Source organism: Parasteatoda tepidariorum, chromosome 10 (assembly GCF_043381705.1).
Source record: "Parasteatoda tepidariorum isolate YZ-2023 chromosome 10, CAS_Ptep_4.0, whole genome shotgun sequence".
In the NCBI taxonomy this organism is placed as follows: domain Eukaryota; kingdom Metazoa; phylum Arthropoda; class Arachnida; order Araneae; family Theridiidae; genus Parasteatoda; species Parasteatoda tepidariorum.
In genome coordinates this window covers 71,970,531-71,985,568 of record NC_092213.1, presented here as the reverse complement: position 1 = coordinate 71,985,568, position 15,038 = coordinate 71,970,531, and the positions used below count along the sequence as shown (strand labels likewise).

The 15,038-nt window shown below is 30.7% G+C and overlaps 1 protein-coding gene across 4 annotated transcripts in view; it reads left to right on the top strand.

Moving 5' to 3' along the window:
* Positions 1-8,034: 8,034 nt before the first annotated feature.
* The window catches only part of LOC139424772 (uncharacterized protein CG3556-like), a 39,976-nt gene continuing 32,972 nt past the window's right edge, over positions 8,035-15,038 (top strand). For all 4 annotated transcript variants that reach the window (XM_071186046.1, XM_071186045.1, XM_043051528.2 and 1 more), the window contains exons 1-2: positions 8,035-8,168; positions 13,301-13,449. In XM_071186046.1, the coding sequence (XP_071042147.1) occupies positions 8,114-8,168; positions 13,301-13,449 (204 nt within the window). In that variant the 5' untranslated portion in view covers positions 8,035-8,113. The remainder of the gene's footprint in view (positions 8,169-13,300; positions 13,450-15,038) is intronic.

Below are 15,038 nucleotides of genomic sequence, written 5' to 3'. Positions count from 1 at the left end.
CTACTTGTATAAAAACTGTAGTCTGTAAAGAGAATTCGATTCCATACTTGAAAATATATTTTTTATCCAGAACAGAGCTCTAGTTTAATCTTAAACACTGTAAGTGGGCGACAATTGGTCGAAAGTTGACCTGATGACACTGGAAAACAATCTTTTTTTTTTTCCTGTTGCATTAGGATTCTTGGTAATTTTCGATCGGATCATTGATTTCATATTTGTACTCTCCACTTTTTATGCAATTTAAATAATATGTAACTGATCTGATTTTTAAAGTTCACTCGAGTTAAAATGGAAAACACATTTCACTGTTTGTAGAAGATTATATATTTCAGTTTCTGATGATATGTATATTTTAAGGTCATTTTTTTAAAATCTAAAGCGATATTTTCAAGGAAGCAGCCATATGTATATGTTTGTATATATACATGTAAGGTTTCTTATAAACTTGTATATGAAAACAAAAATAAACCAAACTAAAAGTACCTTTTATATATTTCAGTTTCTGATGTGATACGTTGAGGTCACTTCTTAAAAAAAAATCTCAAGTGATATTTTGAAAAGAGCAGACACATGCGTATATTTTGCACATATACATATAGGTTCCTTATATAGACTTTTACGTAAAGACAAAAAATAAACCAAACTGAAAATAGCATCTTAAAAAAATCAATAGAGTGCGAAACAAAACTAATTTCATATATGAATCCCCCACACCCAAATTTGGGTAACATCAAGAGTACTTGTATAAATACAACAAAAAACATTTTATCCCAGGTCGATGAATTTCTTTTGGGGATAAATTCTATTTTAACACGTACACGCCGGGAAAAGAGAAAATACTGGTAGAAGAGCTATTTCAATATTAGATAATAATTATATTCGGGCGGAGTTAATCTATTCTCAACAATAGCAATTCAGTATAAGGGAATTTAACACGGCGAAGAAGCAATTCAATATAAAAATTGCATCCGTTAAAAACAATATTCCCGGAAAAAAACTAAAAAATGAAATTTATTGTTACCAGTTTTTACTCCGATTAGCTGCTAAGATGAGACAATCTAGCGTGACCCACCGGTGGGTCACCCCGGCGTGAACGTGTTAATGGGTAATTGTTATTCAAGTGCTTTGCTTATATTTTCTTACATTATTATGAACATAAAATGAACAGAAATCTCTTCATTACAATCATTACTTGCTATATTATCACCAAATACTAAATTCCAAATGAAATTTGAGCACTTTAAGTAGTTGAAAAGAAGGGGGAATTTCCACTTAATACGAAAGTGAAACCTGAACCATAGCAGGAATGCCAGGGGTAAGTATTAATAAATAAAAAGCTAAAATTTTAAAAGATGTTATAACTGGCAACTTTTCTAGAATTGCTCTATTAGTTTACTATTGAAAGTTTTAATTTTAAATAAAATAATTTGTAGTGTAAATCATGGTGGTAGTTTCGACTAATTATTAAATAAATAGAATCGAGTGTCTACCACTTCTTGCGTTTTAAGTCGCCCGTAGCATCCCTGCCTCGGCATCCGATTAATTTAAATTCCACATTAAAATGAAATAGCTAAATTAAAATCTGGTAGTAAGATTTTGATTTAGCATTTCCGAAACTGCAAATTTCGGTTGATAATTCTTGGCAACACACTGGCAAATGCGACCTTATATTGTCCTTTCAAAGTGAAGTGATTTAGTTACTCTTTTTTCGTTTTAACAACAGTGGTTGCTAAACGTTTAAAAGCAATTAGTTTTACATTTCCAGTGCATACCTGCCAACGTTTAATTTTCCCCAAAAATGATTTTCCTCAGTGTTAGTAAAATAAAAATTGAATTACAATTACAGACAGACATATCTTTTTTATTTGGCACTGAGTTTAAAAGTAATTAACGCAAATAATTAACATGCACTTTTATAAATATTAATCCACTTATATGTAACGGAGGTCAAAATAGTTTAGATATCCAAGAAATTTAATGGGAGCATGAATCTTACTTTAAAGTTAAATGTAAAATTTTAATTTTAAATAAAATGCTTAAAAGTTGGCAACTAAGCAAGGGGTTGGTAACATTTAATGGGAAAAGATTAAGATGATTAAATTTTCCTTTATTAGTTACTAAATCAAATTTGATATTATTAACATGATGTAACACTTGTCAATTCAATATATCTTTCTGAAATAAGCTGAAAGCAGCATATTTTTGAAACCATTTTAAATTTATTATAAATAAAAGCTTGACCAGTCTCACTCGTCATATGTTGCCATTGGGTTAATTCTGTCGATAGGGAAACNTTGCTTTAGAGACTTTGGGAACTTCTTCGTTGAATAATAAGATTTTTTCGTAGTTGATAATTTTCTTTTTATATGTTTTGCGAATAATGAGTAGGTTTGATTTGGAGCTATTGATTTTAACCTTCCACCTGCTGCACCAGGTTTCAATATCTTTTACATTGTTTTGTAGTCTTTTAATTGCATTATTTACATTTAAGAATCTGCTGAGTATCGCGGTATCATCCACATAGAAGGCTGTTTGAGTATTTATATCTCCCCTGCTAACTGGGAAGTCTGAGCAGTATATTAGGAAGAGAATGGGCCCCAGAATAGAGCCTTTTGTTACGCCTGCTTGTATTTTTCTCCTTGTAGAGAAATGATCATTAATTTTAATTTGAAATGTTCTATTGATTAAATAATTATTAATAATATGAACAAGATCATCAGGAATATTTTGCTGTATTATTTTGTATATAAGACCAGTATGCCATACTCTGTCGAACGCTTTAGCGATGTCCAAAATGAGTAAGGGAGTGGCTTGTTTTTTGAAGAATCCTTCACTAATAAATTCAAGTATTCGAATCAACTGTTCAGTTGTGGAGAGGTTTTTCCGAAAACCGAATTGTTCGTTCGGGAGAAAGCTTAGTAGTGGGTAAATTCGATTTAATAAAATTCTTTCCGTGATTTTAGATAATGAGGATAAAAGACTAATCGGTCTGTAATTTTCTGCGTTTAAATGATTTTTCCCTGGTTTTGGGAATAAGATGATAGTAGCATGATTCCAGTGATTTGGAAAATAACACTGTTTGATGCTTGCGTTGATTATATCAGTGAGTTGGTTCAGTCTTAAGGGGGGTAAATTTTTAATCATAATATTGGTGATGTTATCGTAGCCGGGGGCTTTCTTCTTATTTAGTTTTTTGATGATGTTTTTGATTTCGTCATTATCCGTATAACTCATTGAGTTATTAATTTGATTTTTACTGAAGTAGGTATTATTGGTAGATATAATTTATTGATCTGAGGTCATTTGGATCATTTGGTTCTTTATTTGGAGAAAATTGTTCTTCGATTGAGTTAGCAAATATTTCTGTCTTTTCTTTGTCTGCATAAATTTTTCCATTACCACTGTTTAGAGGCATGTTTATCGTTTTATTTGCTTTGAGGGATTTAACCATTTTCCATACGGAATTATCGCTTGTATTCATGCCAATGATTTTTTCGTTCCAAACGTCTTGTCTGTATTCGGTAAGTTGTTCATTAATTGTTTTTTGAAGTCTGTTAATTTCTGTTTTAATGATAGGGTTATTTGTTTGCTGATACCTCGGTATCCGATTAATTTAAATTCCACATTAAATGGAAATAGCTAAATTAAAAACTGGTAGTAAGATTTTGATTTAGCATTTCCGAAACTACAAGTTTTAGTTGATAATTCTTGGCAACACACTGGCAAATGCGACCTTAGATTGTCCTTTCAAAGTGAAGTGATTTAGTTCCGCTCTTTTTTCGTTTTAACAACAGTGGTTGCTAAACGTTTAAAAGCAATTAGTTTTACATTTCCAGTGCATACCTGCCAACGTTTAATTTTCCCCAAAAATGATTTTCCTCAGTGTTAGTAAAATAAAAATTGAATTACAATTACAGACAGACATATCTTTTTTATTTGGCACTGAGTTTAAAAGTAATTAACGCAAATAATTAACATGCACTTTTATAAATATTAATCCACTTATATGTAACGGAGGTCAAAATAGTTTAGATATCCAAGAAATTTAATGGGAGCATGAATCTTACTTTAAAGTTAAATGTAAAATTTTAATTTTAAATAAAATGCTTAAAAGTTGGCAACTAAGCAAGGGGTTGGTAACATTTAATGGGAAAAGATTAAGATGATTAAATTTTCCTTTATTAGTTACTAAATCAAATTTGATATTATTAACATGATGTAACACTTGTCAATTCAATATATCTTTCTGAAATAAGCTGAAAGCAGCATATTTTTGAAACCATTTTAAATTTATTATAAATAAAAGCTTGACCAGTCTCACTCGTCATATGTTGCCATTGGGTTAATTCTGTCGATAGGGAAACAAGTGTGTCTACCACTATCATTTGATTATTACTATGGAAAAATCTTGAAAGGAAAAAGAAAAGGTTGATAGATACACATTAGTGCCTAGCACACTTTTAAAAAAAGAACGGTTCCTTCAAAAGAGTAAAAAACATTAACACTTTAATACTTAGTCAGAAAGAAGGTACAACATATGTAAAAAAGTGGTACAACATATTTTATTATACCAGCGTATATTTGCTATTGTTACAAATCATCTTAATTTGAAATGCACTCTGTTTTGCATTCAGATTAAAAATATTCATATTATTACCCAAATGGCTTATGGGGCTTGGTTTGGATTTCATGGCGTCCTCACTTTTCAACTATAATAATCGAGAGTAATTTTAAACAGTGTGCATGTGTTTCTATGGCGACCAGGGCTGTTTGATAATTTTTTTCGAATTCTTTTTTTCACTTTTAATTTTGTTATGCATTAAGTTGGAGAGTTTATATTTGAGATATGGGACCAGAGAGATCCCATAAATACTTCTAGAGTTGTGAATAAAAGAGAATTTCAGCATTTTAACGATATTTTTGTTCTTATTGTTTTAATTAAGAATCAGAAATTCTAACCTGCAGTTCAAACCGGATCGTTTTCAATACTAATTCAGGTGAATATCACAAATAAAGAGGATCCAAAAAACGAAAGGATTCTGTTTACAAACGCAAGCATAAAGTCCGTCCCTCACTCAAGTACCAAAGCGGTTGAGAAAATTGAACCCTACCGAAGAGCGAATGGTGACTCTCCGAACTCCTTTCATGAAAATACGAGATCTAGGTGTTGATCACCAGTTAGGGATAAAAGGATTCATTGTCAACAGACTCAATAACTTGCACAAGACAGTGGACTATCTTCCCTCGCAATATAATTGATTCCTTCACTGTTCATGTAAGATTGAAAAAAAAACCCTATCTTTCATATCATATCTCGTGAATCCGAAACGGATGAATGATGCAGCACACAATCTCCATCAAACACCATTGTACCAATCAGGAATGTTAATATTGATCTCGATTGGCTGTTCAATATCTATTCAGTCATCAAAAGAATTTACACAGAATGTGTCTGAGCTGCATTTAAATATGTCTGCGAAATTGTGTACAATATTAACAGTTAAAGATGTCCAAGATGAAAACACAGTAAAGTTTCTTTTCCAAAAAAAACAAATTCCATTAAAAAGATTATTTTCGAAAATGTTAGCATTCCGTAAATTTATCCAATCCTCTTTTAATAAAGAGGATTGGCCTTCATTAATCAAATATTATTAAAAATTTCTAAAAAAATATTCTTTAAATTGTTGTGTTGTATACTCGCGAAAAGATTTTGAAAATCACAGTTAATTTTATTATTAATATTATTGCAATTTAAATATTTAATAACTTTTTGATTGTTATTAATAATTAAAAATTATTTCATTGGATCACTCATTTAAAATAATCTTATTTAAAATAATATTTAAATAAATAAAAAATATTTTACCAAAAACAGAATTATAACAGCCAGTACTGCAAGTTACAAATCTAAATTTAACTGGTGTTTCGTGAAACTTAATTGTAGGAAATAAATAAAACTACTGAGTTTTAATCCTATTTTCTTAGAAAAAGCTAAGACTCTCTTATCACTTTCTTTTTTAGAATTATTAATTTTGACAAAAGTATTATTGTTTTCATATTCTTTACTCATTAACTGTTTAAAAATGTTTGTAAATAAAGCAAAATTTATTAGAGGTTTTATCAACAGCACAAATAGTAAATTTATATCTCAATTCCTTAAAATATTTAATAATATCAGAATTCAAATAAAAACCCTGGTATTTTATATCATTGTTCAAAAAATTCAATTTGAAATTATACAATATCTAAAATTTCCATTCACTAAAACCTTCTACAGGCCAATTAAATTTTCTTAACCATTTTGCAATAAAACAATCTAAATCTTTACTGATTGAAGCAAGAATAAAGTTTAAGTGATATTCTTTTCTTGGTCTAAACTTAGTCCCAAGTTCCAAGAGAAATCTTAAATCTTTATTATTAATTAGTTTAAGGTCACCTGAGAGAATGTGCTTAAAATCATTATTAACAAAATCTTTGAAATGCTCTTGTTCACACAAACAAATATCCTCTAAATCTTTTAAATTTTTACAATACGAATTATAATTACAAATTTTTTTCTTTAAAGTCTTTTACAATATCTAAAACAAACAGAAACCACGATCTTGTCTTTAATTGGGAAATATTTAGAAAGTTTATTAACAGTCATAGACAGTTTCCAAAATCTTTATCAAGAAAGCTAATAACGCAAATTTTTTTTTTAATTTTTGAAACATTTAATAAATTAAAATTGTTGATAGAAAGTTAAAATATAAAAAGATCTAAAACGATATATTTAAATTCAGAAAATTTAGAAATTTTTAATTGTTCTTTAATCATCCATTTTAACACTGAAATTTTAATACTAAAAATGAAACTCCTAATTTTTTTAATGTTAAATTCATTGACATCCAATAAACACAAAGTTTTGAAAAGTACCAAATTAAATTTATTTTTAATTTTACGTTTACCCCTGCTACCTCTCAGTTTACATGAAAAATTATTATTAAAAATTCTTAATTTATTACAAATGCACACACTATTTAAATCTAGGTTACCTTCTCCATTTAGTTTAATATTAAGCCGATAAGGGGTTTAAAGTTTTTAGCCCTTTATACTCGAGAGGTGACTGTCACTCACCACTGTCACCTGTAAATTACCCACCACTCTAAATGTGAAATTATTTCAGTGATCTTCAATATTCATGATTTGAGCTGCTATTGCAGATATTATAAGCCGCCAACTGCCTTGTACTCCTTCATTATCCTTTCTAATGCCAATCATATCAGTCGCCCTAGGGCATAATATATCCGATGAAGAGGTCAAGTGCCCACTCACGCGGGCAGGCACCTCATCAAATTCCCGATCGTCGTCGTCGTCATTCAGTGATCTCCGTGTATTATGAGGTAAGATGGTTAAAAATCATTCAAAATGTTAGTGGTTGCATCCATTTTTTTAACTGTTGAAAGGACTTCGAGTGCAAAGGGTTAATTTACAAATAAAAATATTTTCATAATCTAATCTTAAATTTAAATCATCAATATGCTGTCTTGCCAACACACATATCTTTTATTTTATTGCTTTTTATTACTTTTTCCTGGCTTATTGTTTGTTTGAATATCTAAATTACATATGACTAATTTTCATTTCATAAATTAAAAAAAAATTCTATCATGCTTGCTATGGTTTGAAAATATTGACCACCGTGATGTATCCATTAACTCTTTTTTAATAATAAATGATAAGCAATAGATTATTTTGAAAAGTTGCTGAAATCTTACAATCAAAAAACTGAATTTCTAAACAGTCATATCAATCATTCTTAATCAATTTCATTTTTTAATGCCTTATATCTCCCTGGTTTATTTATTTTATAGAGATTGTCTAAGCCAGAAATTTTTTTTCTCCAACTAATAGGCAATCAAAGACGGGAAAATGATAGTAAGAGACCATATCATTTGACCTCTAATGGTTTCTTACTTCACACTATCTATTGTAAATATGTTCTCTGAATTTAGATATTCGAAATATAGATTGTTTCAGTGATTAAGAATCTCCACAGATGTTTAAGTAACTGGACAGTTACCAAAGATTTTCATTTTTATCTCTTTTGAAGTTGCGATTTCGGGGAACAAAAATGATTCAACTGAATTTAGCTTCCTTTGTTTTCGGAATGTTATTTTGTGTTACGGGTAAGTACATCTTTAGTTTCCAACACTTCTAGAGATTTTTTTTATCCCATTGTTATTTGAAACATTATGCATCAATCTGTATTGTTTAAAAGATTCTGGATTTTCCCTGATAATTATGGTAAATTAATGACAAGTCACACAAATGTAAAAACAAATAATAATAATTTGATAACAGAAACGTTTAATATATTTCGTTGAATTCTGAACATTAAAGCTTTAATACCTCACAATATTTAAATTGGTAATGAAGTGAAACAGATAAGCAGAATAATTTTAATTTTGTTAGCACTTTAAAATATTTTTTTTGTCATCTAATCATTCACTACTGTTTATTTTAATATTTCTCAAATTGTAAATCGATTAATTTAAAATAACTCTATAGAAGTTCTCTGCTTTTGACGAAACATTTTTCCAGTTAAAAATTCAAAATATAATTGGCTGTTGAAGCAAGACTGTTCATTCCTGGGTATTTATATACCAAAAAAATAACATAAAGGGATTGCATCAATATGAGTATATATAATGTAACGGAATTATTTTTGATTTCATTTTATTTGACACATATATTCCACATATAGTTTTTCTTCGAGTTTAAGATATTTAATCTAAAAGTATCTATCTTGAAGACTTACAAACTTATATTACTCATTTATTAAATTTTATTCTCCTATTTTAAGTTCCAGATTTTGCCAGCGTTCGAACGAACCGCCATACAATTATCAAGCTGACGTAATTTTATTCCTTTACTATAGCTGCCCCCGGTGATCAGCTGTAAATTTTAATTACGTAGAATTTAAATTACTTCTAGATTTTAAATCGTACAGTCAAAAATTAAGACTATATGTAATTGTAAACGTCATTTTGTTCAAGAGACAGCGGGATTAACTTTTTGATCTCTTACATGTTCATTTGCTTTTCATCCATATGAAGCGTTAATTTGTAATTAAAATGGGCCTTTGATTGCTAATCAGTTTTATTAAACTTTTTAAGCCTAGATCAAACTGAAACTAAATGTTTTTTGCTGTAAAAAATTTCTTTCTTTTAATATTTGACGCCTGGTGGCTGAGCGGTAGCGATTCGCACTGACGTGCCACAGGTCCCTGGTTTGATCCTCGGGCCGGGCAGGGTTGACTCATCCTTTCAGTGGGTCGATAAATGAGTACCGAGCATGCTTGGGAACTAAACACTGGGGGTTCCGCGTTCGGCTGATCACCTGACCGGAACATCTGCTTCTGCACCCCAGAGCCCAAGGTCAAGAAAACTGAGATGGGCATAGTAGGCCTTGGGCCTCTATGGGCTGTTGCGCCGCTGAGTTTAGTTTAGTTTAATATTTATACCCAGGATTTCAGGCTTAACTGATTTAGGCCGTAAACATGTAATTTTATTATTTAAGGACTAATATAATATTATATATAAATAAGATATCATACGTAAAAATATAATATTATATATAAATAATATATCATACGTAAAAATATAATATTATATATAACAATATAATATTATATATGACTATAATTTACGTTTAATGCATCTTGCCGCTGTTAAAGCCCAACAATCAATTTTTCTCGATATTTCATCGTCTTAAATTTTCTAAACATTTCGTAATGTTGCTGTTTACATGACAGTGCAACGTAGTATGCAAGCAGCTCAACGTAGAGAGAGGTAAAAATGATCTAAAAAATATTAACGATGTAATAGAAAACGCCATGCCAATCGATGAAGCTATTCAAAAGCTATTAGAACAATAGCTTTCAATAATGCAATTACGTATTTCCGGTATTGTACCCTGTCCAAAAGACGTTGCCCCTCCTCTAACCGGCCAGCAACTCTCCAAGCTTCTAATTCGGTAAAAGGACTTCGCTGCGACATCTCACTCATCAAAATAACGCGCTTATTGATGTGGATCATTTTTTTCCGCCAAATCAAATTCGCTGTAGATAGAGTGTCGTCTTTGGCGTCTAACTCCAAGTTTGCCTACTGTGAAGTTTGAAAAGAAATTTTTTTTTGCTGATAAGACTTACAATATCCTTTAATTGTTTTGAGCACGCAGCGTATTACAGAAAGCTTAATAAACAACATTTTTGAAAAGAGCCATAAGCTAGCAAACATCATCGATGTAAAGTTAAAAATATTTGACAAAACTGAATTGTTGAAAGACTATTTAAGTCAATGGATATCCTCTAAACAAGGGATGGGCAAACTTTTTTTGGCCGAGGGCCAAAAATTGAGTAAAAAAAGTTTGGTGGGCCAAGTAAAAACTTCTAAAATAAAAATTCTAACTTCTAAAATAAAATAAAGTCCATTCATCATTGAACGGATGGCACTCTGAATCAACTTCGCATTTTTTAGTTGCCATTTTGGGGTTGAAAAATTTTACAAATAACTCAAAATAGCAGTAGCCATTTAATACATTTAATAATTTCACCATTATTTGCAATGACGTTATATGTGTGCAATCTTTCCATACGCAGTAATCTTAGAACTTGCGCCAGCCGAAAAATCCGCTCGTTGGAGATAAAAAAAGCGCAGTCTGCCACATGTGAAGTACGATTCACCTGTTTTAGATTCCATATGTCTGTTCCTCGAGAAAGACAAACACTCGTTGGAGCAACTCTACGGCTATTTTATAAAGAACTTCTGCTTTCAAAATTTTACCAATTGAAGCTGTCTGTGCTAACTATTTCCATCAATTTATGTTTTGTAGAGCAAAAATAGAGAAAGTACAAAGGTCATCAGTACTTTGTTAAAAAATGAAAAACAAAAATAGCTTTAAAACAAAGTAGACAAGAAAATGGATGTATATTTCTTATATTCGTCACGGATCGGCAAGTTAAAATTCTATCCACGGGCCGGATAAAAACTTCCGGCTGGCCACAGATGGCCCGCGGTTCGTAGTTAGCCCACTCCTGCTCTAAACTAAACCAATGAGAAAATTCTATTTTTTAGTTTCTCTGGATGACCTCTCTTCGTAGTTTGTTTATAATTGTACTCATTTTTCTTGATGATAAATGTCGTAATATTTTAGCCTACGGTATTCCCTCCAGCTGGTATACTGACACACACTCATAGACTTACACACACACGCGCAAATTCTTTGTTTTATAAGATATGTAGGATATCAGAGATGGCAACTTTCTCCAAATAACGAATACATATATTCGAGTGGTATTCTTTAAGCGTATGATTCTTGGTTTATTAAATTCAATTGATAGAGTTTTTATTCCCCATTACTTCTAAATAATTCTAAACCTTACAAAACTTTGTTATAATTGATCCGTGTGGAGCTTTCTAAAAAGTCGGCAAAAATAACCAAAAATAATGCAAATTTATCTTTTATCTATATCTCCGATATAGATACATTTATTTATTTAATTAATTTTTGACTACAATTTATTTAATTAATTTCGAAAATGATACGCATCTATGAAAGTATTCATTAGTTTTTCTCATCGAACTTAAACTAAAGTAACTTAAAGTAAACTAACCAAATTTAGGAATAGTTTTCAGAGAAACAGAAATAAGAAAAAAGTTTCTCTGAAAACTACTTTTTTTTCTAGAACCATAATTTAGCTTATTCGATTTATTTCCAGCTTACGAATGCACCATAAACTGACTCAGAACTAAACTAGAAACCACACCAACACCCGTGAATTCAACTGCCTCACATGAAACCTAATTTTAAAATTTTTATTTCTTAACTAATTAAAAAAGTTGAGATGAAATATTTTTAAACTAATCAGTAATCTTTCCATCTTTAATATGTATCGACAGCTGCTAATGAACTTAATTTATTAAGCCAGCGTCAAGGTTCCGTCAAAAGAAGATAGATCGCATAGGGTTCCATTGCCGAAAACAATTGGGAACTGCTGCTTTAAACCAGTAGTTCCCAACTTTTTCAGTTGTGCGGATAACCAATTTAAGAAAAAAAAACGAAAAACTTTAGCGTCTAACTATTTAATGTTCCAGTAAAAAATATAATGACAAATACACATCAATTATATGGGTATGACGAATACGAATAAATTTACAATATATACAAATAATGTACACATATGTCAGTAATGGGCAAAAACACATTGCACAAGAATGGAAAGAAATATTTCTTTGTAAAGAAAATAACTTTATAGTATTCATTGTATATTGTTGTCGTCGCAGCTACAATACTCACCATAAAAAAACATTAATGGGATTTTTAACACTATTTGTCTTTCTATATAACGTTAATAACTGAATTGAAACTGTATCTCACAAGGACTTGTATTACAGCATTACTGGAATTAATAGCACTAGTAGGACAGTATATTTATCTCGGCTCAGACACTCGACCATGCGTCCACGGCCAAGTACCACGCTGGATTAGAAACCGGTGCCTTAGACATTCGTGTTTTTCATTTTAACTTAAAATTTCTATCACAGATAATTTTTAAAAACTATTTTTGAATCATTGGCTATGACAGATGATGAATCAATAAATGAAAAAAGAAGTTAATATTTACGAGATCTAGTTATTAAATGAATAACAATATTTTGATTCAAAATATACTGAAACTCAAATTAACTTCTCTGGAGGCTTTTAAACATTTCTTCATTAATAATTGTTTTTGCACAGTCAGAGTTGGATAAATTTTAGAAAAGTCAATTAAGTTTATATAACCTACATTCAGTGAATAGTTTGAAAATAAAAATGTATTGAAAACAAAGCAGTGTATATTAAATGAATGTAGATATTTGCAAGATATTGTTAAATGAATTAAAGTATATATAACATATTTTTATTCAATATATAGCATTTCTTTGAAAATCGAGTTGATTACTTAAAATACTTTTAAATTAATCACAAGTTTCTTCATAATATTTTTTTAAGAAGAAAAAGATGTGATTTTATAAAAGTAAAATACGTGTAACCCACATTTAGAGATTTTTAAAAAAAGTAGTGTGTAACAACAAAGCCGTCAACATTTACTTTAAGGATTTACCACGTAGAATAAATCAAATTAAAATTATTAATTTATGCTAAGATTTTGCAACAAATGTGCATGCTCTGTATAGAAGATGAATACTAAATAATGATTATAAGATTAATACTAAAAATAATAACACTACTTAAAGTTTCTTCTTTTATTTTCTAGCTTCTCTTGATTCTTGTATAGAAGAGAAAAGACTATCTGGAGAACTGTCTAGGGCTGATACCGAAAATAATGAAGAATGCATAGATATACATGTGCCACCAAATCACTTTATAAGATTGAATATTGTAGAGCTTAAATTTGACGCTTGGGTAAAATATTACGCAATCAAATAAATTTAAGAGTAAAGCCTCTATCTTTGAAAAAAAAATTTATATTTAAATTTATAATTGACGTACACTTATAACTGGGTCAGTAGATTGTTGTAATTAATATGTAGAGTAAAAAACATAAATAGTTTAAATACAGCATTTAAAATGCTTAAGTAAACTAGTAAGGTGATATGTTCCTTATAATTATAATTTGATACGACGAGAAATATTTTGGCATAATGAATGAAAAATTATTAGATATAACGTGCTATGAACTCCATTTTTTTATGAAAGAGAGCTAATATGTAGCGAATAACACCTTAGTATACATTATTCAAAACAATTAAAGAATATTGAAGTTGTGGGTTTTTGGCAGAAAAATAAATGCGTTTTATTAAACTCTTGGGTAAAAAAGGAAAAAAAAAAGACAATTTGTGCATATGTGAAAAACCAAATAAAAAAGAGGTTTTTCCTTAAAAGAAAATCATTTTTAGTAAGGTTTCCCTTGACTGCCAACAAAGTTGGACAACTTCGAGGCATTGAGTCAATGAGGCTATTAATGAGGGGCTGGGGTATTCTGTCTCACTTTACTTAGAGAGCACTTTCCAGTTTTTGGAGAGTTTGTGGTGGTGGTAGGAGTCCAGAAATTTGTCTGTCTAGAATGTCCCAAACATGCTTGATCTGACTCATGTCCGGAGAACAAGCCAGCCAATCCATTCGTATGATTCCCTCCTCCAAAGAAAAATCATTCACCAAGTTAGCACGATGTGGCCTACAATTGCTGTCCATTAACAGAAAGTCATCTCCAATTGCTCCAGCGTAAGGGACTACAACAGGTCTCAGGATTTCATCCCTATAATGGCAACCGATCAGAGATCCGTTTCAAATGATATGGAGATCGGTGCGTTCAACAATGGAGATGGCGGCAGCATAGACCACCACTCCCAAAGCGCCATACCTTACACTTTTGTGTACAAAAACAGGATTTTTTCTAGTGCCACGTTCCCTACAGATGAAAATATGCCTATTATCAGAATGAATAAAAAAACTAGACTTGTCAGAGAAAAGAATATTGCTCCTTTCATTTCTCCAGTTCACGTGCTCTATTTCCCACTCCCTGTGACCGCGACGATACTTTGTTAACTTACACACACCATTGGTCGATGAGCATACAGAATTACAGTGTGAAGGCGGTTTCGGATTGTTGATGTGTGGAAACTGTGGTGCCAGTAGCCGAGCGAAGGTTGTTGAAGAAGAGTGGCATTCATATTTTGGTGTCTTCGAGCTGTTAGCGTTAAATAACGGGCGTTTTTGCACATGTAAGCCATCGTCCTGATTTTCGGTCTGCATTTTCAGGCTCTAAGAATCAGTTCCAGATCCTGAAAATCACACTTTGTAAAACTCAAATGGTTTCTGCTACTTCAGCTCGTGCTTGGCACTTCTCTAACCAGCATACATTTCTCCACGATTTTGATTCGATTATATGATTTCGTTGAAATATTGCACTCATCGAAACAAGCCGATAACTAAACGTCAATTCTTTTTTTTTCCCATTTCGTCTTACATTAAGTTGAAAGCCAAATCAAATT